The sequence below is a fragment of the Eulemur rufifrons genome, chromosome 7, assembly GCF_041146395.1.
Source record: "Eulemur rufifrons isolate Redbay chromosome 7, OSU_ERuf_1, whole genome shotgun sequence".
In the NCBI taxonomy this organism is placed as follows: domain Eukaryota; kingdom Metazoa; phylum Chordata; class Mammalia; order Primates; family Lemuridae; genus Eulemur; species Eulemur rufifrons.
Genome location: NC_090989.1, coordinates 152,263,146 through 152,289,800, shown reverse-complemented (window position 1 = coordinate 152,289,800; position 26,655 = coordinate 152,263,146). Strand labels below are relative to the sequence as shown.

Below are 26,655 nucleotides of genomic sequence, written 5' to 3'. Positions count from 1 at the left end.
AAACACCATTGCACTCGACCAACTGTGTACAAAACTTTTAATAAAGCTTTCCTCACTGCTCATGGCACAGAGTTACATTTCTAAGTCTGCTTCCTTGAATAGACTTGAGATCCTTAAGAGCACGGTTCTTGTTTCTTTTATCCTAGTGCTCAGGGCAGGCCTGGCACATGGAGCCTGGGAGGTGCAAGGAAAGAGGGACCCTAATCTTAATCTGGATGGGAAGGGGCAACAGGAGGAGATACAGTAGCCTCTCTTCCCCCTCCCTCTCTCCTGCATATCTGGTTGTTGACTGAGCTGCTAGCAGTGGCCCTACCCCTACAGGCAGCGATGTGGATTGGTGCTGCCCGCACACTTCGTGTGCCATCCAGAGGCAGGTGCACTCGACCAGTGAGGGCTCCTTCCAGAAAGAGGAGACTGAGGAGCAAGCCCATAGTTAAAACACCTAGTGTGAGGAGATGAGATGCAGGCACGTCTCAAAATTAATAAACCTCTATGTAGCTGGTCTGATAAAGAGAAGACACAGATTATCAATTGCAGTGGATATCATTACAGATCTTACAGACATTAAAAGAATAATAAGAGAGTATCATAAGCCACTTTGAGCCAGTAAATTCAGTAACTTAGGTGAAATGATGTTCCTTGAAAGACACAAATTAACAATCTGACTCAAGAAGAAACAAAATATATATAGTCCTATATCTAAAATCTTCTCCCAAAGAAAACTTCCAGCCAAGATGGCTTCACTGAGGTCTTATTGAACATTTAAGGAAGAAATAATGCCAATCCTGCACAACTCCAGTTTATTTGTAAATTTTGCCTCTGGTAAAAGGATTTCAAATATTAGGGAAAAAGTCAGGGCTATTTTGGGCAGGGCTGTTTTGAGACTCCTTGAAGTCCTGCCTCAGAAGTTCCCTCTTCCTGCAGGCTCTTGGGGCAGGTAAGGCCAGGGGTGCAAGGCCTAGGTGTGGAGACCAGGGCCAGGGTCAGAAATGTGGGAGTACCTCCAGGAGCAGGCAGGTGGGCTGTGGGGAGGGCCCCAGTCCAGGCTATGACTCTCCTGCTGTCCAGCCACCAGTGTTCCTGAGAGTGACTCTTCTGGCGTTGGTGGAGAGAGTAGTAGTTAAATTGGTAAAGAGTTGATGAAGGTTGTCTAAATAGGCTCTGGGCTAGGCCTGGAGGTGCTCCAGAAGATGCCCCGTGCTGAGAGGGACTTGGGGAAGGGAAGGGCTGTTAAAGCCTGGATGTGAATAGGAATGGCCACAGGTGTGTGTCCTGGGCCAATGGTCAGACCCTGATGTGCACGGGGCCCAGAGGAGTGAGAGGGCCCTTTGCCTGGGGATGTCAGCTGCCTTGAGGAGGTGGCCTTAGGGTTATCAGAGTGGACATTTCAGGATTTGAGACAAAAGGTTGGGTGTGAGAATGTTGTGGACAGAGGCCAGTGTGAACAGGGTACAATGGGTGATGGAGTCTTGGGAGACTACACTGCCTCGGGCCAGGCAGGTGGAATTAAGAGGAATGGCTATTGTCCTGGGGGTTTGGGAAGCTAATGGAGCTTTGAGCAGAGACTCAATGTGGTCTGACTGGTGTCTTCGAAGAAGAGGCCAGCAGATGTGGAGGGATAAGGTGGAGAGAGACTTAGGGGAGATGGGTTGGAGAAAGAGAGGGAAAGTGAGGAAGGCAGCTGCGTTCTCCAGAGTGGAGGTGATGGCTGGCTGGCTGGCAGGTATGGCTGGAGGGGAATAGTCAGGGCTTGGTTGTGGCAGGGACCTAAGGAGGTGGCAGAGGAGAATAGGGATTGGGAAGGAGGGAGAAAGGCAGAGAAGTTTGGGAAGGGTGTGTGTAGGGAGGGCTGAGGCATTGAGTCTGATTTAAATGTCTCAGGATGAGCGAGGTGTCTCTTGGTTCCCAGGGATGCTGTGTACCCAGGCCGTGCCTGCTTTCCTGCTGGGTGTCCACCAGGGCCTAGACCTGGGCTTGAGCTGGCTGTGACTGCATCTGAGTACACACGGCCAGGTCTGAACCTCATAAGGAGCACGGCTCCAGGAGAGGCGGCTGGAATCAGCTGGTTTTAGAAACTCAGTGCCATTTTTGATAGGCTGTTTCTTGTCTCCTTGGCAAGAACACAGGGCCAGGATCAGGAGGACCTTGATTCAGACCTGCAGCTACCACTGACAGGTTCTTTGACCTTGGACAAATCTTTCCTTTTTCTCTTTCCCTGACAGCCATTTCCCAGTCCCCCCTGGGTTAAATTGAGGACGTTGCAACCGCTAGCCTGGGAGCTCTTCAGTTCTGAGGCTCTTTGAGTCTCTCAGGCAGGGGTGGGCTTCCAGGCTGGTCTGCACCTCCATCCACCATCCTGGGCAGTAGGGGTCCTACCTTATGACCTAGACCAGAATCACCCAAAAGCTGTTTTCCTTCCCATGAGCACTCATTGTGCTCACTGTGAATCACTCTTTTTTTTTTTTAGGATAGGGTCTCACTCTGTTGCCCAGGCTGGGGTAAAGTGGTGTCATCATAGCTCACTGCAACCTCAAACTCCTAGACTCAAGCGATTCTCCTTCCTCAGCCCCCTGAGTAGACGGGACTACAGGCGAGTGTGCCACCACATCTGGCTGATTTTTCTATTTTGTGTAGAGATGGGATCTCGCCATGTCTCTCAGGCTGGTCTTGAATTCCTGGTCTCAAGCCGTCTTCCTGCCTTGGGATCCCAAAGTGCTAGGATTACAGGCGAGAGCCACCATACCCAGCCCTTGAATCACTCTTTAACAGGAAGACTGGAGCACTCCTTGTCCCCCTACTTATGTGCCTGTTCATTTGTTCACCTACTCCTGCCATAGATGTGTATCTTTATCTTTCTTGAGCCCCTGTTCTTTGCACAGCATCCCAGGCTGGGGGTCATCCTTAACTTCACCCTGTCTACGGAGCTAGTGCTGCACCCCACCCAGCAGACTGCTGGGCATTAAAAAAAAAAATGTCATTATCGTTGGATGTTTTCTCACTTATTAATGAATAACTTGGCCTTTGCTGAGGCACTTGAGTGTCTCTGGGCCTCCAGGAGGGTGGTGGCAGCAGTTTGACCTTGCCCGAGGGCTAGAAAGGTCATCTTATTTGTAAAGCACTCCTCCCAAAGGCTGGTCCCTTTCCTGCAGTTCCTTCCCTCTTCTGCCCACTGGTTCTGGTTAACAGAACCCCTATGAAAAGAGGCCTTCCTGCCAGGCTGGGGACCTTGCCCACCCAGCCAGCCCACTTTGGGGAAAGCAGAGCCTTTGTGCTCTTTCGTCTCTGCCCTTACTCATCAAGGGCAGGCACTTCAGGGGGTGGCCTTCAGAGACTGCTAGCTGGCAGTCGGGAAGAACTTTTTGTTAGACTGTCTAGGCTTCCGGCTTGCTGCATTGGCTAGCCTTTAGTCAGGGAGGTGTGCATATGCCAGCTGGGCCTCTGTGGAAGCCCCATCGGGGGTCCTGGGAGCCATTTGGAGAACCCTAACTTGTTTCTCAGTTAAGTGTTTGTACTCTGCTCTTCCTTCCCTCTTTGCTGTCATCTAGCATATGCCTCTGTGCCCCAGGGCTGCCTGGGCCAGCGGGCGGGGCAGCCTCTCCCTGGTCTCTCCTTTGGCTCCGGTTGCCTTAGAACACTGGCCAGGGCCTCTGTGATCCGCCCCCACTGCCTTGACAATCTTACCCGCATTCACCTTCACCCCCCTGCTTCTCCAACTACCTGCGTGTTCCTCAGACCACACCCTGCCTTTGCTCAAGCGGTGCCCCCACCAGAATGCACTTCCCACTCCTGTACCACCCAAATTCTGCCCGTCTTTCAGTGGGAAGTCCTTCACCCATCCCCAAGAACCTTGTTGACCCCTCTCATGTAGCTGTTGTCACTTGGTCAGTGATTTTGTTGCTGCTGCCTCATCCCCATGAGACGGAGCTACCTGAGTTGAAAGGAGAAGGGGCATCTTCACCTGTTTGTGTTATAGAAGCCTTTCTCTGGGCCAGGCCTCCAGCCTAGTTTTGGTGGTTTGCTCCCTGCTAAGTTGTGTGGCCAAGAAATGGTGGGAACCTAGTTGTTGCCCTCAGGGTCTCCATGATGAACGCTGGCAGGAAATGACACATGAAGCAAATGCCACTTTCAGGGAGGCAGCTGTCAGTGGCATAAACAAACCTCTTGCAGGGGTAGTCCAAGCAGATATTTTCCTTACAATTTATGTCAGCTCCAGCTCGTTCTTATATCCATCATCGCAGGGTCCCTATGGAAGGAGCTTACAGATATCTCTCAGAACATTGCCCCACTGAGAGCCAAAGGCAGGTTGCTGCCAGTAATGAAGTAAGCATTGACGCCTCCAGGGAGCCAACCCTGGCATGCAGGGAGACCCGCCACAGGGCTCTGTTTGGGGGCCTCTCAGTCCATGCACTGGGTCCGAGCTGTGGTCACATGCATTTTAGCATGCACATGCACCCGCACACCCTGTGTGGCAGTTTGTGCACAGGGCAGACTGATTTAGCAGCCGTGGTAACGTAGGAAAGGAGAAAGCCCAGAAACACGTGTTCTGCTGCAGGTGGGAGCAGCATGGCATTTCCTTCTCTTGTGGCCCTCAGTGCACCTGGAGAGCAACATACCATGTCAAAGTTGAGATGAGATGAACATGACTTTCTTAGACTTAAAAAAAGGTGGAGGTGGGGGAGAAGTCGAAAGAACCAGATTTAGAAGAAATTTCTCTCATAGAAACTTCAAACTAATTCCCATTGTCTCTTTCTCGCAGAATACATTGCAGGCCTGGGCAATGAGTCTTGTTACAAGCCTGGTCCTAGTTTGAGTTATGTTGCTTCTAAAGGGAACCAAACAGGTATTACTAGAGAGGTCTCTGGCCTGGAAGGGGAGTCAGGAGGCCTGAGCTCCCATCCTGCCCTGGTTGCTGGTGACTGTTCTTCCCCCAGTCTCTCGCAGCTCAGCAGGAGGCTCCATCCAAACCCATGAAGTTGGCCAGTGGCCTGCCAGTGTGGGCCCTCTGTGGCACCAACCAGCTCCATTTCTCACCACCTAAAACCTTCCAGCTCTTCCTCCCAGTGGTCACCATGTGCCTGGGACCAGGCTGGGGTCGTGTGTTTTTAAATTCTGCTTGGGCAGTGAGGGGTAGGCATTGAGGCGCCACGATTGTGCCTGTCAGATGCAGTAGGCATGTGCCCTGCTTGGAGGCTGGAACAACAAGCTGGTCCCTGCCAGGGTGTCTGGCTCCTGAGATCTACTGTTCTTCATCAGCTCCCTGGGCAGCGTGGAGTGGAATTAGGAGCATCCATCTGAGCAGGTGGCTTTCCTCCCTTTCTTTGTAGGACAAGGAAGATGGGGAACCAAAGACCAAGCAGCTCAGAGAAGAGGAGGAAGAAGGCGAGAAGCACAGGTAATGCCCATGTGGGGCTCTTGGCCCTTCTCTCTCCCCCAGCACCCATAGGTCCCAAGGTCTTTACATCTTTCCAACTCTGCATTCAGAGTCTCTGTTCTGTCCGCCCCCCCCCCCCAGCTGCTTTGTTCAGACCTGGAAATCTCAACCTTCTCACTCCTTGGGGCCTTCTCTGCTTTCTCTCCCCCATTTGTCATCGGTCTTTCTTAACCACCTATGTTTTATTTCTAACCCTCACATTATGTCTTTTTACTCCTCTCACGCACCTGTTGTGGCATGGTTCCACCACATCTAAAAAATCAGGTCCCTCTTCTGTACCTGGTGTGTAAAGCTCTGCCTGGCCATCTGGCCTCGCCCAAGCTGCCCTGGTTGCCCTTTAGCACCACCCCCCGCACCCGACATTTCCTGCCCAGCATTTCATCCATCCATCTCTTTACACTGCCCTTCAGCCTGGAGGTCCTTTTCTTCTGTCCTTCGCCTTTGTCATCGCAAAGGCTGACTCTTCCTTCTCTTGTTTGTGCTCCCCTGCTCCCCAGCTTTGCTCCCTCAGTAGTTCATTTAGAGTATTATCTTCTTTTGCCAAATACTGTCATGTGGTTGACAACTTAAGTTGCCTAAACACAGAACATGTGAGGGGCTTGGATGCCCTTCCCTCGTGGTTGCAGGCACGAGATCTTCCCCGAGTCTGCAACCTCTATAGAGTTTCAGAGGCTGTTTTGCCTCGAAAATCCCTGGGAGCTGTTTGCAGGAGCCAGCGTGTGGGGTGGGAATGCCGTGTGGCTGATCTTTGTGAGTTGTCTGACTAGCACCCCCCTGCCAGCAGTTCCTGAGGTCTCGTGTCCTTCCCTCCCATGCACAGCCCTGAGCTGGGGCCCTCTGCCTAGGGTCACACTGTGTGTCTTGATTTCCTCTGCCCTGAGCAGCTTCCTTCAGGCAGAGGGCCTGTGCAGGCACCTGCCAACTTGGGGGGTGGATCTTGATGCGCTGAGCTGTGCTTTGAGGAGGGCAGTAGGGGGAGGGCATGCTCCCTAGAGAAAGCTGGATAGGCACATTGGAGCAGGCCTTCCTAATGCTACAGCCTTTTTTTTGCCTTCACCAATGTGAGTGGAACCTCCCCAAGTGCAGGCCCTCATCTCTGCCTTAATCAGGAGCAGCTCTCAAACACGGCTCACAGAGTGCTTTCACACATCCTCACTCAGTCAGATGAGCACCAGCTCTATGCTGAGAGCTTGTGCTGCTGCTCAGCGGTGGCCTGGGTCCCCTGGCACTGGGGCGGGGCCTTTTTGTTGAGCCTTAGCCCCCAGCACTGTGTGTCCCTGGCTGGTGATGTTAAGACAAAGGCCACGTTGTTGCTCCTTTGCCAGGTGACCCCAGACTTGTGTGATTTTGGGGTGGGTGCCTGCACAGTTTCCCCCTTTTTGTGGTAACTGCTTAGAGGCCCTTTGGTCTTCTGGTTTGTTCTTAGGTTCTCAATTGCTCACTAGAGCCTTGAGTTCCGATTTCTATACTTTCTTTGATTTGCTGGTGGTCTCTTCTCTGACCCTCCTCCTCCTCGATGAGAAAGAAAAGTTACTGGCAAACAGGTGGGTGGGTCATGCAGTAGGAGACTTGTATGTTGAACCATGTGACTGAATCTCAAAACATGGTGTTGAGTAAAGGAAGAAGCAGGTTTCAGAATTAAGGCATGCAGGGCAGGAACATTTGTATCAGAATTAGAAACAGAATGATACTATATGTGTGTTACTCAGTCAATAAGTACTGACTTTATTGGTTGCCTGCTCTGTATAGGGAACCATTGTAGGGCCCAGGGAGGCAACAGGGAACAGAGTACAGCCCCTACCCTCACGGAGCTGACATTCTCTGGAGGGAGACAGACTGTTAAGAAGCAGGTGTGTGATAAGATGTCAGTTGCTCTAAGAAAGTGGAAAGCAGAAGTGTGGACATGTGCATGGGAGTGATGGCCTCATAGTCTCACCCAGAGAAGCAGGGAGGAAACAGGATTAGGAAAAGGGTCTGTCTGTGATGTGTGATTTTTGTTTAAAAAGAAGAAAAGAGGGAAAGGGACAAACCTGTCTCTAATATGGCAAAATGTTGACTCTGGGGGAGGTGAGTACATGTGTTATGTTACTCTTTGAACGTTTCTATGTGCTGAGATATTTCATAATGAAAACAGTGTGAAAAAGAAAATGAAGGGTATATGTAGTTTCAGGTTCCTATCAGTGAGCCCTGGATAAGAGAGGCCCTGCCATGTGAGGCCCCGTGCGAACGCCCTGCTCACTGCTGGGCCTAACAGGCCATTTGTGGTGGAGCACAAGACCTGCTCTGATGCCCTGTCCTGAGCTGGGCAAGTGCAGGGCCCTGTCCTGTTTCTTACCACGGCCCAGGGACCAAGCATGCTGGACAGTGAATTGGGTTCTGCTTCCACTCATCATGTTCTTCCGCTTTTCTCTAACCCGGCCTCTTTGCAGGCAGTGGAGTGTGGTGGAACATGTCTGGCCTGGTAATCAGGAGCTTGGTGTCTGGGGCTGTCCGTCTAGAGACGTTGGGCAGGTGGACTTCTCTAAGAAGCCTGGCCTTAGCAAGGACTGTGGCTGTATTTTTAGCCCCCAGAGAAAAGCAGACTCATGGGACTTTAACAGATTTAGAGCAGAGGGCTTGCTTGGGTTATTTAGGAAGGCAGGTCAGAGCCTTGGTCACTATAACATGGGGCCAGACCCACGTGGACTTAACCCTAGACTGCAGGGCTTTCTACAAAGAGTGGGATGCAACAGAGGCTGTCTATCCCAGGAAAGGGGGTCTTTCTCCTTATCTGTACCCCAAGTCTGGAAAGGACTCCCAAGCAGGATGCTTATGGATTAGGAGCAGACTCCAGAGAGCCCCTAGACCACAGCCCCTCCCACAGCCTCCTTTGGCACTGGGAAGAAAGAGGTGACCTTCTACTCCACTGGAAGGATGACCTCTGAGGTCAGTCAGCAGCAAGCATCCGGATTACTTGGCTCCTGGGAGGTGGTAACAGCCTGCTTCTTCAGTCCAGGTCAGCCTGAGTTGAGCCCAGGTGCCAGGTGGGAGGCTCTGTGGGCACTAGCCCTTCTGAAGTATCCTGAGAGAAGTGCAGTGCCCTCCCTGGGCTGCCTTTGGCCAAGGGCAGCAGGACAAGGCCTCGTGGAGAATACACCTTTTGAGTTAGGTCTGGAATCTGAGTGGTGGGGTGTGGGTAGCAAAGGCCCAGAGCTGAGAACCTGCAGTGTGAAAGGGTGGGTGGTATAACCTCTTGTTGGGACATCAATACACATCATCCCATCCCCCAAAGGCCCTGCTCATGAACCCCAATTCTAGCTTTACACAGTGTCACTGGGGGCCCCTTCCAATCTGAGACCTGGGGCCCAGCCTGGATGGACGAAGCTAAGTTCTCTCTGATGCTCCCCCAACCAAGCCCCCACCAGGGGGAGGTTGGGGGGCATCTTCCCTTTCCTTTCCTCCCCACTTTCTCCTCTTATGCCCTGACGTGAAGTCCTCCCACACTGTCACCCACTCAGAACTCTAACCACTGGATGACCCCATGAGTGTCAGCTCCCTTTGTGCCCCTGTCAACCAACAGAGCAGGATCCACCTGCCCCCTGTCACCCTCCAGGTCACTCAGTGTCCCTTGCAGAGGCCTGGTGGCCAGTTTCACTGATTGGTGCAGCTAGTTCATCATGCACTTTTTTTTAACTTAAGGACTTGGAGAAAATAACAAATGTTGAGGAGATTCTTGATTCTACAGTAGGCCCTGAAATTATAGGAGCTAGGCAGATGGAGTGAGCTCAGGATTTGGAAGTAGGTCCTGGATTTGAGGCCGGGCCCTGCCAATTATTAGCTCTCTGACCCTGGGCAAGTTGCATTGCGTCAGTGAGCCTCAGTCTCTTCAAGTGAAGACAGGAAGAAAAAGAAAACTTGCTTCACCTAATGAATGGAGCAAATGCCACGCCTGCCCTCCCAGCCAGTGCTGGGGCTTTGGGCAGAAGGAAGACATTGTGAGGCCTTCCTGAGAGAGCTGAAGGACCTTGAAAAGGCAGAGTTAACTTTTAGATAACTTATATAACTTTGCACATAGGGCAATAGTTGGGAAAACAGTGAGGTGAATGGATGGGAGTAGAAATAAGCATATGTGACCGAGAAGTTAATGATTAGGAACCACTTTGTAGAGCCTCATTTATTTTATACATTAGATAGTCCTTGGAAATAAGCTGTGTGGCCTCATTCTGCAGATCCATTTGTCTCATCAGATATACTGCTGGGCCAAGGTTTGTGGCTGAAGAAATGAGAATGCCCAACAGGATTGGAGGTAGGCACCCCAGGGCCTTGCCCCTCTCCAGCCATCTGGAAGAGTCATTCCCCTGCCTCCCTGCCCATGGCCCTGCCTCACTGCCTGAGGACACCTTTTTAGAATTATTTTGGCTGCTCTATTTCCTTTGCCTTTCATTGTACATTTGATCAGCTTGTTAATATCTAGGGAAAAAAGCTTGCTGGGATTTTGATCAGAATTGCATGAATCTATAGATGGAAATTCCTTTTTAAAAGTTTTATTCCTCTCCTAGGATAAATCCTATCCCATCCCCATACAACTGAATCCCCATCAGGTGGGCGTGAGCCCCAGCAGCTCGACCAGCCCAGGCCAGGCTCTGTGGGAAGGAGGGATGTGTCACCACCCCCAGAAGGGCCCCTGTTTCTCTGGGCTGACTCTGCTCTGTCCCAGCCAACCTTCTTGTGGCTAACTCTGCAGAGGCATTGATGACTCATCTCCAAGGCAGCTCCCCTCCCCCAGCCCCCTACCTACTGCTGACACAAGGTGTTGTGCCCTGCAAAGCTGGAGGGGTACTCATGTCAGCTGCTTTTGTTGGTTTTTTTTAAGACCTCAGTCACTTCCTCCTGACGGCAGGCTGGCTGATATGTGCCATGGAGGTGTGTCTAGGGTAGGGTTTCGTAGGTGCCCTGCCTCATGGGAAGGACTGTTGGGTTGGGGCCGACAGGTGGGAGAAGAAGGGAGGTGTTACACCCTCTCTGGTACAGGAGAAGGCAAGTGCATGTTGTTACGTGCCTGAACGGGCAAGTCCCAAGCCCCCAACCCCCACAGCCACCGCCTCTCTGTGGCTTTGGTTCAGCGTCTGCACACTGCTGGAGCAGTCGGTCACCATCAGGGACAGTGGTTTGCCCTGAAGTGGGTGTCAAATATTGCAAAAGAAACTAGGCCACTGGCCTTCTTCAGAGATGGAAAACCTGTTCCCTAACTTGATGTTTGTGACTCTCTCATGGAGAGAGGTCCCACCCCAGCAACGCCGAGCTCTGGCCTGGTGCCCAAACCCTTTAGTCAGGCCAGTGCCAGGCCTTCTCTGCAGGTTGGGTCCCAGAGATGGTGTCCACGCACCAGGGTGTGTCGCAGTCTGTGATGTCAGCTTGATTCGACACACATTGCTCCACTCTACTGGTAACAACCAGGGCGGCTCCCACCCACGCCTCCTGAGTTATCTCAGTCCTCTAGGCCTGGGGATGTCTCCGTCATGGGCAGTGGGGAAGCAACAGCACAGAGACCTTCAGCCGCCCTGTTTTCATGACTCTCTTTCTCAGGTGTAGCCCTGGGAATGTAGAAGGATGAATCAAAAGAGAATTGGTTTAAGGGATATGGTAAAGTCAACTCACCATGTGCCAGCACCTCCCTTCTGTGTAAGGGGCAGGGTGGGAGCACAGCTGCATCCTTTCTGTGTGGAAAAAATTCAGCTATCTTGTATATTGTGATCTTCAGTGCTTCCAAAGCCCTTTCATGAAATCTTCACCCCTGTTCTGGGACTAGGTGTGGTCTACATTTATAGGTGAGGAAACCACAGTTCAGGCAGGTGAAGTGACTTGGCTAAAATCTCCCAACTGAAAGGGAGTGGAGCTGGCACTGGGGCCCCTCCCTGGTTCCTATCTGACATGGAAACAACTGAGCTCGTCCAGCCTCCTCATGTTGCAGATGAGGAATGAGGCCGTCTGCAAGCTCCCAAAGCAGGCCACACTCGGCTCTGCTCCACCACCAGTACTTAGTGCTTCCCTTGAATGGGGAGGTGCTGTGGCCTCTGTCCCACATGGCCTTTGGCTAGGGCTAGAGGGGTGGCCCTCAGGGATGCCAGATATCTGTGTGGTGAAAAGAGGAGTGTCTCTCTGTGGCAGAGTGCAGCAGGGGCTGGCAGAGTACAGCCCAGCGTAGCCCAATGGGGTTGAGCACCATCCACCTCCCCGGAGTGGTCTGTGGGGTGGGGTAGGCCCTGGGAGGGTGAGGGGCAGGAGACTTTATAGGCCCTATTCCCCCAGCATCTCAGTCCTGCATGGCCAGTGTGGCCAATCCAGTTCTCATATTGTGGGACCTTTGGGATTTAACTCAGCTGCCATAAGCCTTTACTCCTATCCTCTTTTTAAGTTTAAATTGATATTTAAAGTACATAAATTACAGATGTTTTAAGTGTAGAAAACTTATAAAATACAGATTAGCATGTATCTGTATATCCTGTTGTTTTGTAACCTTTTTCACATACCGTATCATGACTATCTTGATAAGTGTAATTCTATAAAATTCTCTGTGGCTGCTTATATTTAATATTTCTTTGAGAGCACCATGATTTTTTACTCCTTGATTTTTGACATACCAGCTGTTTCTAATTCTTTTAAGTCCCCATTAGCGGTGGATTTTCAGGTGGGGTGAATGCAAAATGCAACCTGTCAGTTAGAGGACTGGGTTGGGTTCTGCAGAGTTGGGGAGAGTGGGTGCAGACCACATGACCCACGTGTGACAGGAGCTTCAGCGGGCGAGGGGCCTGATTTAAGTAACATTTGGCCTTGGTCGTTCCCTGCAACAGCTATTGGCTGTTTATAAACCATCCGTCAGGGGCCTTTTGGTGGGCTTTGGGGCTGACACGGCTGGGTGAGCTTGGGTGGCCGTAGCTGTTGATCTGTCTTGGTGGGGCGCCCACAGGGGTCTCACTTCCAGCCAGCTCTGGCTCTCCTGGCCTCCCTGTTTTTAAGGGAGGGCATGACTGTATTATTTCTAAAGCTCCTGCCTCTAACGCCTGTGATCTACTGATTTTAGAGGCTGAGGAAGGGTTTTTCACGCAGCTGGAAGAGCTGCGAGGATGGGGCTTCTGCGGAGAGAGAGAAGTTTCCAGGATGATGCTGTACTGACTGGACTTTGCTGGGGACACAAGTTGTGGAATTTTTTCCCTTGAGAAACACTGAGTCCCCAGATCCCTGGCTGAGCCACCTGCAACCCCCGGCAGGACCCCCAGCCACTCTGTCAGACAGCCTGACTGCTCTACAGTGGTTGCAGGTCCCTGAGGAGCCCAGTGGGGGAAGTTGGCATAGGGGTCCACCTCAAGGCCAGAAACTTGGGTTTGGATTCTGGCTCCGGCTCCTCCCTGAACTTGGGTATATCTGCACATCTCTGGTTGTTTTCCACTTCTAGAAAATGTTGACAACAACCTCTGCCTGTGTTGAAGGGAGTCTTGAGAGATAGGTACCCGTGGAGAGACAATGTGTGGAGGGTGCTCCTTCTGAGAGGGCGGGTTATCCCATTCACTATGGCCCATGATTTGGGGTTGGGGGAGGACATGGGAGCTCCCACTCTTTTTCCTGAAACCCTCTAAGGAGGCATTTGCCAGGGGTTGTTTGGGAGGCTTTGTCCACCCCTTGGAGCTGCGATGTGGCCCTCTCCTGCCATTGCCAGTTCTTGTGTCATGTGCTCCAGATGACCTGTGTCTTCTCTGTGTAGTCAGAAGGGGAGGAGGCCTGGGCTGGGCTGGATAGGAGAAGGGGACGGAGCTTTTATTGCCCTGTACTGTACCTTGTCCCTAGAGTGGAGCCAGAGTTGCCTTGCTAGGGGACAGCTGTAGGACAGTCTCCTCTGCCTGACAGTGGCTAAGCCAACCATCAAGTGTTCTGAAGGAAAATGTTAAACAACCACCAAACAAAAACATCCCTCCATGGACTTTCTATTTCCAGTATCTGTGTGCTGTCCCTGTCTGCACTTTACCTGTACGGAATTTTTTTTTTTTTGCCTTCACAGCCAGGTGCTGTAATCGCACTGTTCTGAGCTGTTTTCCCTCTCTGGAAGGGCACTGGTACCTCTACAGCTTTAGGGGACTCTGTCAGAGGAGAGCCCAGAGGTGTCTGCCTCATGGCTGTTACAAATTGTGCTGCGAGAAACACTGGCATATAGGATGTTTTGTTTTGCTTGTCCCTGTTTTGTTATTGTTTCTATGGAATGGTTTCCCCAGAGCAGGATCACTGGGTCAAGGGGTTTGAACATTTTAATGGAGCTTGAAAGAATGACCAGATCAGCCTCTGGAGCAGTTGTGCACACCATTTGGGAGAGTTGCCTCTCCCCTAGTTTTCATGGTTTTCTAGGGTCTGGCCTTTGGCAGCAGCAAGCAAGGCCTTGTTATTTATGTTGGGAACATGGGGGTGAGTCTCCATGTGCAGAGCCTAAAGCAAGTAGAGGGTTAGGTGGGGGCGGGCTGTTTTCCCAGAAGAGCTCCTGTGTTTCTGTACTCTGAATGTTAAAAATGAAAGCCTTCTATGGTCAAAGTTGCTGAATTCTCTGGCCCATGCTGGCCTCCAGGAACCCTGCAGGCTCATGCTGGACTTGGCTTTCCCTGTGGTCTGTTACTATGAGGAGAGCCTCACGCCAACTGTCCTTTTTTGGCCCCTGATGGGCCTGGATGGGCAGGAGGGACCAAGGTGGCCAGGTGGGGAGGCCTTGTTCTCTGGAAGCAGGCCATGTGGAACTTCTCTGTCCGTGTTCTCTCTCTGCCTCTGTCCAAGGGTCCAGGGCAAGGGGTGAGTGTGGAGTGACTGCAACGTCTATGGGGTGAGAAAAGAGGCTGACACCACTGGTAGCATGAATGAATGAAGTGGGCCAGGGACTGTGAAACCTCCAGGAGTAGTACAGATTTTCTCTGTACTACTTTACTCTGTTTGCCAGTAATGGAGTTGGACCAGATACATAATCTCAAAGCTTCCTTTTATTTCTACAATCTGGAACTCCTGGGTTTTATAGTTTACTGAGAACATCAACTTTCTCCATCCACTTCCTCTCAGGGATACATACAGAAGGTGTGAAAAAACACCCCAAAGAGTTATTTCCCCTGAATGTCCCTGGCCAGCACACACCCGGGGCCTTGAGGAAGACCTCGGGAAGAGTTCACTGTGGTCCCATACCTGTTCCGGCACTGGGCAGGTCTTCCTAGACACCCAAGGAGGAAGCAGAGTAAAGGAAATGGAAAAGGAATGTTTCACCATTTTAGGAGACTCAGGGAATGTGAACTTGGGCATTGACCTGTTGCTTTGCCACAAAGAAGTCACTTAGGAATCTGCTGCCCCAGCCCAGCCACTTTCCTGCCTTCTTTACATCTGCTGGGCACAATTTCTTTGTTCCCTTCTTCTTTGCAATTCATTACAGGCTCAGAGAGCCCCAGGCTACTCACAAAGCTCTTTCCTGAGTGCTGTCTGAATTCCTTTTTTTTTTTAGGCAGAGTCTGGCTCTGTCACCCTGGCCAGAGTGCCGTGCTGTCAGCCTAGCTCACAGCAACCTCAAACTCCTGGGCTCAAGCAATCCTTCTGCCTCAGCCTCCCAAGTAGCTGGGACTACAGGCATGCGCCACCATGCCCAGCTAATTTTTTCTGTATATTTTTAGCTGTCCAGCTAATTTCTTTCTATTTTTAGTAGAGATAGGGTCTCGCTCTTGCTCAGGCTGGCCTTGAACTCGTGATCTCAAACAATCCACCAGCCTCAGCCTCCCAGAGTGCTAGGATTACAAGCGTGAGCCACCGCGCCCAGCCCCCCTGAATTCCTTTATCCAGCCTGAGACAAGTATATGCTGAGCCCCTCATCCAGCTGCCTGGTGCTAAAGTGCTGGAGCTCGGTCACTAGGAGCTTGTAGGGCAAGCTGTGAAGGACAGGCGTACAGCCATCGCAGGGCCGTGCACAGAGTGTACTGGCTGCTGCGTAGAGGGTAGAGAGGCAAGTGGGCTCAGGAGAAGAGTGGGCAGTTGCACCTTGGAGGGGGTGGAGTTGTTGGGGAAGGGGAGGCACTGCCCACAGGGCCACCTGTTGAAGCTTGAAGCCTATTATTGGATTGGAAAGTGTGTAGCAGACAGGCTGGTCTCTGCTGGGTGAACAGGCTGTGGGGCCAGGACCATGGGGACAAGTTTCAACTTGCTTTGGGGACACTGGGAGCCCTGGGTAGGGGAGTGAGAGTGGAGGCACCGAGGTGGTCGCTGTGTCTGCCTCCTGTGGAAAGGTAACGAAGTTCAACTCAGACAGTGGCTGCCAACATGGAGGGGACTGTGTGAGTGGTCCAGGGCATTTGGTGCAAAGGGCAGTGTCCTAGAGGCCATTGGGCTCACTGGGCTGCCCTTCCTGTAGACTCTGGGGCAAGAAGCCCCCAGAGCTTGTCCTGGTCTCTGCTTCCCTTTGGCTTGGGGGGCAGCTTGGCCTTGGGCCACAGAGACTGGTGGTCCCTGGAGCTCAGCAGCTGGGTGCTGCCTGATACAGGCTCCGCCGTAGTCTTCTCTTGTGGTCCCCAACTCCCTGTTAGGGACCGGGCTGCAGAGCATGTGGGTGGGCTGCTCCCCTTCGCTCCCTCGCATCATCGCCTGAACTCTGCCTTCCTGCCCTCCGCACCTTCATCTGTGGAAAAATTGTCTTCCATGAAATTAGTGCCTGCTGCCAGTGCCAAAAATGTTGGGGATCACTGCTCTATTCCAAAAACAGCCTCTCTGTTGTTTCCTTTTTATTTCCGTTTGTCCACTGGTTGGTTGGTTCTGTGTTGAAAGAATACTGATTGCTATAGAAATTCTGGAAACTACAGAAAATCAAAGAAGCAAGTAAAAATCACTCCTATTCACTGTCAATATTTTTGTTGTTTTTTTTCTTCTATGAATTTTCTATTACATGTCCAGAATAATCCTTTGCAAACATTTTTAACGGTTATATAATGATCCATTTTTAAATGCTGTAGCTATTTGGGTGTATCTTTGTATATTTTATTAATAATTTTTGAGTATGTGAGGGATTGATGTGGTTCAGTATTCAAAAGGCATGGTACATAGGGAAACACATGTTCCTCCACTCCCATCTTCCCAGTTGGGAGACCACCTTTGGGGCCAGCTTTTTGGTTTCTTCCAGAGGTAGGTTGTGCAGAGATATGCAAATATGCTGAGATTATCCCTTTTCCTACATGTTCCTTTTTACATGCAGGATAGCCTACTGTGCTATTGTTCTTCACCTTGCTTTTCTCAATCCAATAGTGTATCTTGGCATTCATTCCACAAAAATTCATAGAGAGTGTCTTCATTGTCCCTTTTGCCAACAGGCGTGCTACTCTTGGCGTGGACCATACGTAGGGCAGCTAAACAGTTTGCGTGATATGCTCTCTCCCCTAGGAAAGGGTTAGCTCTAGGAAGGGGCTCTTGTGGTTGTGTCCTCCAGAGCACCTGGCTCAGGTCTCCTTTTGTTTTGCAGCCTTAGGACAGGAGAGGGCTGGCTGAAAGGCTGGGGGATCTCCTGGCCTGGATCTCTCCCACACCTTTGCCTTTGGCTCCTGGGGAACTGGGGATTGTCCCACACTTCCTGTGGCTCATTGCCCTGGCATTGCCTGAGGCATAGGAAGGGCCCCTGGAGTTGAGCCCTGTCTTCTCTTTCCTGTATCCAGGTTTCAGTCCAGGTGCCTTCCACACCCAGTTCTGAGCAGTCAGGGCTGCGGAGATGAGTAAAATAAGCCAGGCTCCTGGCCGGGCTGGGTTCCAAACTCACGGAGACCAGACAGACTGGGAAGACAGGCAGGGAGAGACAAGCAGGGAGGCTGTTCTTTGGCTAGGCCTCAACTACCCGTGGTGTGTCCTAGGTGGCCCTGCCACTTGGTGTGCAGTGTGCAGAAATGGGTACATCCCTGCCACCCTGTGGGCCACACAAGGATGACTTTCTATCCACTTTGGTACACCCACATACAATTGGGAGTATTTTGAGGAGCCTTGGCAGGCCATGCGTGTGTCTGCTGGGCTGTTTGTTCCCAGCTGCATACAAGGCTTTGGAAGATTACTCTCTGTGCGCTGTCCCATCTTGGACCGTAAGTCTGCCACGCTCGCATCCCAGCAGGTAGAGCTCTCAGGGTCTGGGGAAGGGCTTCTGGGACAGCAATGTGGAGTGGGAAGATGAGACCTCGGTCCTATAGCAGCAGTCCCCCAACCTTTTTGGTACCACAGACCATTTTCATGGAAGACAATTTTTCTATGGACTGGGGGTAGGGAGGGATGGGGGGCAGAGGTGGAGCTCAGGCAGTGATATGCAGCCCAGTTCCTAACAGGGTTGTGGCCTGGGGGTTGGAGACCAAAGTCTTATAGGACACAGCTCTGTTCAGTGTTGGTGTCCACAGCCTACATCAGTCCTCCCCAGCCTCATGAAAGATGAATGTCCTTGATTTCCATATGGGCACCAGTGAAGCGATGATCCTTTCCATGTCTCAAAAGTATCAAAGACGGGATTTGGAGCCAGGATATACTGTTGGAAGTCAAGGCTTTAGCACCTCCTCCCTTCAGCAACCCCCTCATTCTAAAATGGGGGTAGCAGAACCAGCGCTTGGCTCCACTGGCCTCCAGAAGGGTGGCTTCCAGTTGCCAATGACTGCCTAGTGAGTGCAGGCTGCTTCAGCATTTCCTGGCTAGCTGACAAGTTTTTGGGTGTTGGCCTGCCCTACTGGTTTGGCTGGCAAGGTGTAGGCACACTCTCCCAGTCTCTCAGAGCTGTGGCAGCACCAGACGCTGTAATGGGCGCTCCTCTCCAGGACAGCAGCTTGGGCCTGCTTTGTGTGTGAACCTATTGTCTTAGTATTTGTTTCTTGACCTTCCTGTATCTTAATGTTGGTCTTCTTTTGGATTTTTAAATTTTTAATCATTTCATTTCCTTCCTTTGTTAAGTTGTTAATTATATGCTCTTTTTCCTTTAGTAGTTTCCACAGGGATAACAACATACATCCTTATCAAAGTCTAACAAAAAATAGTAGTACTTTTACGATTTCCCATACAGTGCTAGGACCACAGAACACTTTAATGCCATTTGCTGCTCTTTCTGTCTTTTGTGCTATTGTTGCTATATTTTAATAAATCCTACAAGTCATTATTACTATTTTATACGTCATTATTAATTGGTTTATCTATGTATTTACCCTGTCTGATGCATTTTTTCCCTGCAGTTCCATGCTTCCACCTGAGATCATTTTCCTTTAGCCTGAAGTACTCCCGTTAGTATTTCTTGAATAACAGATCCACTGATGTCTAATTCTCCTCCCAATTTTTCTTTATCTGGAAAAGTCTTTCTCTTGAAGGCTTTTAAACTAGATTTAGAATTCTGGTGTGGCATTTTGTTTTCTTTCCCAACTTCCATGATATTATTCCATTGTCTTATGGTTTTCATAGTTTCACTTGAGAAGTTGGCTGTCAGTTTCCATTGTTCCTTTGAAAGTTAGGTGTCTTTAAAATTTTCTCTTTGTCTTCGGTTTTTAGTAGTTTGACAATGATTTGCGTAGGTGTGCTTTTCTTTGGGGTTCATAATGTTTCTTTAATTTATGGTTCGATGACTAATTCTCTCATAAATTCTGTACGATTTTTTCATTCTGTAAATTTTCCAGTCATTAACTCTAATTATTTGTATGTTAGCTCTTCTCACCATATTCCGTATGTCTTTAGGTCTTTTCTGTATTTGCCAACTTTATTCCTCTGTGTCTCAGTCTGCATACCCTGCAGTTCACTAATCCTTTCTTTAGCTGTACTTAAACTGCTGTTGAGCCCATTTATTGAATTCTTAATTTGGTTCTATTTTTCAGTAGTAGGATTTCCATTGGATTAACTTTTTTTCTAATTTTTATTTTTTAAAATTGAGATGGGGTGTCACTATGTTACCCAGGCTGGACTTGAATTCTTGGGCTCAAGCAATCTTCCTGCCTTAGCCTCCTGAGTAGTGGGACTGTAGGTACACACCACTATGCCCGGTATTTGATTAATTTTTACAGTTTCCACTTCTCTGCTCAAATGATCTTGTGGTCTCCTTTCCTGAACTTCTGTTAATTGCAATTATTTAAAATTTCATTTCTGATAATTCAAACATCTGGGTTTCCTGTGAGTATATTCTGTTTTTTCTCGTGGTTTTGATTGAATCTTGCATGTTGATATTGTATATGAAAAATTCTAGGATAATTTGAGGTTCTAGATAATTTATTTTCCTTCAGAGAGAATTTATTCTACCTTCTAGCTGGCAGTTAGGCCAGGGGTACCCCGACTCTCCCTTTCAGGACTGATAAAGAGGCTTCCTCTCACCAGTACCCAGTTACATCGTCTCCTCTGCCAAAAGGGCAGGCCAGTTAACGCCTGTGCTCATACCAAGCTACGTTTCAGTCCCCGGGAAGAGTGGTCTGTTTCAGGTTCACCCCTGCTCTTAGGATGGGGCTAATGGGGGGGGGGTCACCACAGAAGGCGGGCAGTGGGGGGGCAGGGGGTGTTGCCAGGACCCTACTCCTTGGCTGCCTTAAACATGCATCTCTCTCCAGCCCCATGAGATTGTAGGCTCTTCTCAGCCTCTCAGCTTTACAGCCACTGCTTGTAAACGGACAAATACTTAAGGGGAAACAGGTATCCGATGTCAGGCTCACTTCGTTGCTTTTCCCTTATCTCCATGATCGCAGCCTCTGAAATCCTTGTCAGTTTGGTATTTCTCCAAGGCCAATAAATAGATTTTTAAAAATATATCTGTTGTCAGGTTTGTTAACTTGTTTGAAGAAGGGAGGTTAAATACTGGGCCTGTGTTGGAAAGGCCAGGCCCCCCAGCCCAACCTGGGGCTCCACGACCTCTCCCAGAGACCCCTGCCCTTTGGCGATAGTGGAGGTCTGCCAGGGGAGGGCGGTTACGTGGGCATTAGGGAGGGGAAGTCTCTTCATTAGCTCTCGAAGATTTGAAGATGAGTCGGGAAAGGGCTTGGAGCCCAGCTTGATAGAGCTGGGCATACCCAGCACAACCTCCATGTTTATAGATGTGGAAACTGAGGCCCAGAATGGGACCATCCTATAGTGGTGGGAACTCGGGTGTTCTTGACGGCTTGACCAGTGCTGTGCTCTGGGGCAGGGCCGGGCTTCTGGCCTCTCCTTTCCCCGCTGTGCCCTCATTTTTTGCGGTGGCCTGCTGAAGCCATGGGCGGCAGGGAGGGGCTGGACGCATGGGTGCTCGTTGCTGCTGTGAGTTCTGGGTACAGTTCATTGACTCCTCTCTCCTACCAACTTCTCACAGAACCCTGGAGACAGTTTCTGAGAGTGACAGGTTTTTTTCCTCAATTCCTGCAGTTTTCTTCCCACACCCAGTTTCTCTTCCTCTTTTCACCCCACCCTGTTGTGAACGAAAGTCGCTGCACCAAGTCATGCTTCACTTTCTCTCCCTGCGCCGCAGTGGCCTGACGTTTACCCCCAGGCCCGAGGCAGGCATGAGGGGTAGCAGGACAGGTGGGGTGTCCCTGTTCCTTAGGGGTGCAGGCCCTGGGAGTGTGGCGTGGGCCTCCTCCACAGGTGATGCTGGTGCTGTGCCCGCCCTCACCCTGTCACAGAGGCTCAGCCCCAGGTCCCTGGCAGGAGGGAAGGAGATGGTGTGTGAGCGAGGGTAGGGAGCAGAATGAATTTGGTATCTGAAAGCCTCCAAGTTCAGCGCACTGCCACTTGCCAAGCTGTGTGGCCACAGACATCAGCTGCCTCACCTCTGGGAAAGCTTGCCTTCCCAGGGGCTGGGGAAGCCAGCAATGCTTTTGCCCGGCCAGACAGAGGGCTTGGGAGATGGCAGACTGTGGGAGGCCTCCTGTTGGGAAATTGCTCCGTGCCTGAGAGGCCCAGGGCTTTCTGAGGGGCCTGCAGTCAAGGACCAAAGGAGGTAGTGGGGAAGGACCCACAGCCCACGCTCACCTGGCTGGCACGTGAGGGGCCACTTCTCTAATCCTCAGGGTCTAGGTGCCTGTCCCAGTGTCGCTGTCTTGCCTTTATGCGGCCTAGCAGCCCCCAGGAACTCTCACCCTGCTGCCCTGTGGAGTTGCTGGGGGCCCTCTCTTCCTGGGGACCTGCTTCTGTGTGGGGGGTGGGGGGTGGGATTTGATGAGTTGCTGGGCTGGGGAGGCCCCCAGTGAGCTCTTGGTGCAGCCAGCCTTGCCTGAGGAGACTGAGACAGGAGGAAAATAACGTGGTCCCTGGCTGCAGCTCCCACTGTGGGATTCTGGCCCCTCACGGCTCCTCTTGGGGTCTTGGGGTCTGCCCTGGTAGCATTTGAAAGACCTCTTGCAGGGGTGGGAGCTGTGCAGTTCCCATCACTGCCCAGGTGGACCGTGGCTTTCCCAGCCTTGCACACAGTTGTGCCTCTTCCACAGCCCTCACAGGCCTCTCCTGCGGTCATGGAGCGGGGTCAGCTTCTCGTGCTTTGTGCCTTGGCCCTGTCCACTACACCCGCAGGCCTGGACACCGCCTCCTTCTGGAGTCTGTCCACGTTCCCACAGGCAGCAGGCAGCCATGCCCCCTCTGAAGCCCCCAGCACTCTCCTGTCCACGTGTCACTGCTCCTCACTGCCACGTGCCCTTGACCCAGCACACCCAGACCCTTGCCACTAGTAGTGGAGGGACGACATGTCATTGGCCCGGGGCAGGAAGGCTCTGGGGAGGGGGCCGGGCTTGGGGACCTAGTGGGTGACTACTGGCTTTCTCTTTTAGGAGTAACTCGGCCCAGGAGTTCTGGCCCTGGCTGGGAGACACACCTTGCCTGGGGTTCAGATTTGCAACCACTGCTGTGTGACCCTGTTTCCTTAGCTATGAAGTGGGGATACTCCAGGAGACACCCAGGGAATGCTCCCTGGGCATCTCTGCCCCCAGCTCTGGAAGAGACCCACACCCCAACAGAGCAGGCAGGGCCTTTGGAGAGCAGCCAGTCCTGCTGCTAAGTGGCAGAGCAGGGGGCCCCGGGCCTGTCCCGGCGACGCTCTGTTCTATGCTTCCATTTTCACCAGGCCATCTCCAGAGGGATTAGAGAAAAGTCAGGAAGTAACCAGTTTGGTGGGTTCATCGCCTTTTGACTTGCAATTGTATGAGGAGATTGAGACCGTGTCACACGCTTGACCTCATCTCTGCTTGTCCTCTCGGCCCTCTTAGGGAACTCAGGCTGCGGAACTATGTCCCCGAGGATGAGGACCTGAAGAGGAGGAGGGTGCCCCAGGCCAAACCTGTTGCAGGTAGGTGGGCCGCCGCTCTCTGCCTCTGCTCCCTGGCGCTGTCAGTTGCCCCCCACCTCTCGACAAAAAAACAGCCGCACCGGGGCAGGAGTTGGGCCTCCAGGACCCTCCGTCACCATCTCATGGCAGATGTGCAAATGCTCTGACAGAGGCCTCCGGTGCCCCCGCAACCCTGCTTCCACCCTGGGGACCTGTGAGGGGTCCTAGAAGAGGACACGTCCCCTCAGAGGACTCCTCTTGGCCGAGAAGTGGACGTAGCCCTGGGGCCCTTGGGCATCAGAGCAGGGTGATGGGCCTGGTGGGCCCTGGGTGGGTCAGAGCAAGAGACCCTGATGAGGGGCCAACCATTCAGGCGTGCAGAGCAGCGGGCGGGCAACACGGGGCACAGACGCGGGGGAGAGGGCCCAGCCCAGAGCTCGCCGTTTCGCTCTGGCGTGGGGAGCAGCACAGGGACCAGGAGCTTCTGGCTGTCCACCCGACTCAGGCCTGGGAGCTTCTCAGTCATGCAGATCCCTGGCCCCTGGCCCTGCAGGGTCTCCGTTTTTATTCTTTTTGTTACCAACTTTTAATTGTAAAACAAATGGATAAATACATTACTATTGTTAAAAAGTAAAGTGTTGCCCATTTGTCCACATCCCAGTCTGCTCCTTCCCTCTTCATCCTGAAATCCAGACACTTCCCTGGCAGTTTGCTTCAAGGTTTAGGCTCCACCTCCACTGGCCTGGCGGGGCGGTGGAACAGAAGGGCAGGGCGGAGGAGGGTGAGGAGTGGCTCTGGGCCTCAGGGTCAGGAGGCAGCCCCAGCCCCACATCTGCAGCTGGAGGGAGGTGAGCCCCAGGAAGGGTGCTCCTGGAGCCACTGAGTGGTGGGGGTTGGAGGACGTCCCCAGAGCCCAGAGTTGTTATTACTTCCCATATCTGTCCCCTGGGAGCCAGGACCCTCCAGGTCAGACAGCCGGGAGGCCTGCTGCACTGGCAGCAGCTTGGTGGAACTGGGCGGTGCCTGTCCCCTCATCTTGGGAGCACACGCCTGAGGTGGGATGGGAAGAAAAGCCACAAGTGGCTCTGGCCAGGCCAGGCCCCAGAGGACATCCTCAGAGCCCAGGAGCCCTGGGGTTGTGCGGAAAGCCAGTCCTTAAGGCCCTTCACAAAACCGCACTTTGTACACGTGCAGGCAGCCCTCTGGGTTCACAGTTGAGGTTAGCATCCCTGCTTCCTGGCTGACTCCGTTGGCTGCTTCCCATTCTTGCATCCTGGGGCTGGCCTTCCTCCTGGAAAACCAGGCCCTTTGCAGGGGCTTCGTCTCCTGGCTGCCTGGGGCCAAGGAAAGGTAGGTGCAGGGAAGCCTGGGGTCCCCTCCTCTCCCTGGGGCCCTACGTAGTAGGCAGTGTCACTCCAGAGTGGCAGCTCCTTTCCGACAGAGCTTCGTTGTTGTCTTGCACCCTCTAGTGGAGGAGAAGGTGAAGGAGCAGCTGGAGGCCGCTAAGCCTGAGCCTGTCATCGAGGAGGTGGTGAGTGCCTGGGCCGCCCCGTCCTCCTCGCTGCCTCTGTGTCCTGCTGCCCTCCCCACCTGCTCTCCCTCTGTCCCCTTCCTTCTCTTCACGTCTTTATTCTCCTTCCACCCCCATCCTTGTTCTCATCCCCTTCCTTCCTCCTTCCTTTTCTCCCATTTCCCTACCTCCCTATTCTGTCTTCCCACTTGGCTGGGGCGGGACCCCTCAGCCCTGATGTGTGTCTCCTCCCTCCCCAGGACCTGGCCAACCTGGCTCCCCGGAAGCCTGATTGGTGAGTGTTGGCTGTGCAGGGTGGGTGCAGACTAACTGGGGGGCTTCTAGAGCCAGGCGTGGGCCTCGGGCTGGGCCCTTCCCCCTCACCGTGAGGAGACAGACAGTACAGACGTAGAGCTGCAGGAGACACTTAGCGTCGGAGCTGAGTGCTGAGAAGGACATGAATGGAGCAATGAGAGGAAGGTGATGGCGAGGGCCTCAGGCAGAGGGGGAGCAGCAAGCAGGTCCCTCAAGAAGCCCCTTCTGAAAGGGTGAGACCCCTACTCCAGGAAGTCCCATGTGAGCAAAGCCGACCTTTGTCCTTAGGGGACCACATTGTGAGGCGGGATAGAGGGAAGGGCCGACACAGGTTTCTGTCCCTGTTCTGCCACCGACTAGTCTGTTCCCCTCTGGCCCCACTTCCCGCATCTGTGAAAAGGGGATGTCCATTTATCTCACTGGGCTGAGAAAGGATGGTGTAGGCCAGAAGGCTTGTGTCTTCCTTTACTTTGGGCCACACACAGGGGCTCTGTCCCTCTTGCCTGGTTCTGGGTCAAGTACTTACCAGCTAAGGGTGTTATAATTTGATGAAACAAAGCCATGGAGTGTATGTCCTAGGAAACCCAGAGCCAGAGGGAACAGGCTGAGTGCGCATGCACTTCTGGAAGCCCACGGTGGAGGGGGCGAGCCTGTGGCTGGGGGAGGAGCAAGGGCCACCGTGGGCTAGAGCAGGTTACCCCCTGATGGTGACTGGGGGGACCAGACCAAGAGAGGATCCCTGAGGAGCTACCCACCAGCTCTGCCCCCCATGTTGGGTGGGTCTGTGGTGCCAGTCCCCTTATCTCAGTGGATTGGGGAAGGATGGCTGCTGCTGGGTTTTGGAGGGCACAGAGGGGAGAGAGAGGAGCATCCTGGCCTCCTACCCAGGCAACGGATGTGATTTCTGATGCCAGAAGGCTGCAGGAGGGGAGGGGCCCAAGGCCTCACCAGGCCAGCCTTCAGTCTCCCCCCTCCCTCCACCTCCCTGCTCCAGGGACCTCAAGAGAGATGTGGCCAAGAAACTGGAGAAGCTAAAAAAGAGGACCCAGAGGGCCATCGCTGAGCTGATTCGTAAGTGCAGGGCCTGGCAAGGTGGGGTCCTACCCTCTGGGTGGTGGCCCAAACACACCTGTCTGCCATCCATTCCAGGTGAGAGGCTGAAAGGCCAGGAAGACAGCCTAGCCTCTGCAGTGGACTCCACCACCGAACAAGAAGCCTGCGACTCCGACTGAGGTGTGCCCTGTCCCCCCTGCACCTGTCCGGCCTCTCCTGTCGGTGGACGGTCTCGGGCAGGCTCGGGGCTGGGCTTGCCATCACCTCCAGTTTGGCTTCAGAGCAGTGACTCTGCGCTGTCAAGTCTGAAACCCTAGTGGGTGAGGTCTCCCGAGTCGTTCCTGCCGTTCTTACTGGGGGCAGAGCCAGCAAGAACTCTGGGGCGTGCCTGTGTCTGTACATATGTATGTATTTTCAACTTTTTTTAGTTTCTGGAAATAAAGTCAAGTGAACGCCTGTGTGGCAGAAACCTGTCAGATGTTGCCTGGGTCCTGGGGTGCTGTGGGTTTGGGCTCCAGGACAGGGTGGCCGCAGAGCTGTGCTTAACATGAATAACCCCTGTGCTGGGCAGGTCATGTTGAGGCTGGAGGGGTGGGGAAGGCCCAGGGCTGCCCATCTGGGACCAAATGTTGGCCCAGTCCATCGCCAGGGGAGGTAATTTCAAAACCCTTGAGTGACAGAGACAAGGTCTGAGAGAGTTCTTTTAAGACCTCCCCCAAGCCTAGGCCTTACAGGAGTCTGTGGGCCAGCTAGAGAGGCTCCCACTCTGGTGCTCTGTGGATCCCTTCACAGTGTGAGAGAGAAGGGAGAGACTGGGCCTTGGCAAACCCCCAACTTGGGACCACTCCCAGCTTGAGGCCCCTAAGCGCTGTTTTTCCCACTCTGCCCAGCCCCAGGCAGCCCCTTTCCCTCCTGCACCAGTCAGAACTAGACTATGGCTCCCCTAGGACAGGGCCTGCATTGGGGTGCTTCACTCTGCTGGAGATTTGGATGTTACAGGCTGGGTTTCAGGTTTGGACCCCCAAAGTCCTGGCTTTAGGACCATGAGCGTCCTCTGTGGAGCTGACTCTCCAGGTTGACGGGCTGTCTGCATCATCTCTG

The 26,655-nt window shown here is 52.6% G+C and overlaps 1 protein-coding gene across 1 annotated transcript in view; it reads left to right on the top strand.

The window, feature by feature from the left end:
• CCDC12 (coiled-coil domain containing 12) overlaps window positions 1-26,143 on the top strand; it is a 51,122-nt gene extending 24,979 nt beyond the window's left edge. The window contains 6 exon segments of the mRNA XM_069475608.1: window positions 5,325-5,392; window positions 22,618-22,697; window positions 24,146-24,207; window positions 24,447-24,481; window positions 25,496-25,572; window positions 25,651-26,143. Of these exon segments, the coding sequence (XP_069331709.1) occupies window positions 5,325-5,392; window positions 22,618-22,697; window positions 24,146-24,207; window positions 24,447-24,481; window positions 25,496-25,572; window positions 25,651-25,733 (405 nt within the window). The 3' untranslated portion in view covers window positions 25,734-26,143.
• The last annotated feature ends 512 nt before the right edge of the window (window positions 26,144-26,655 follow it).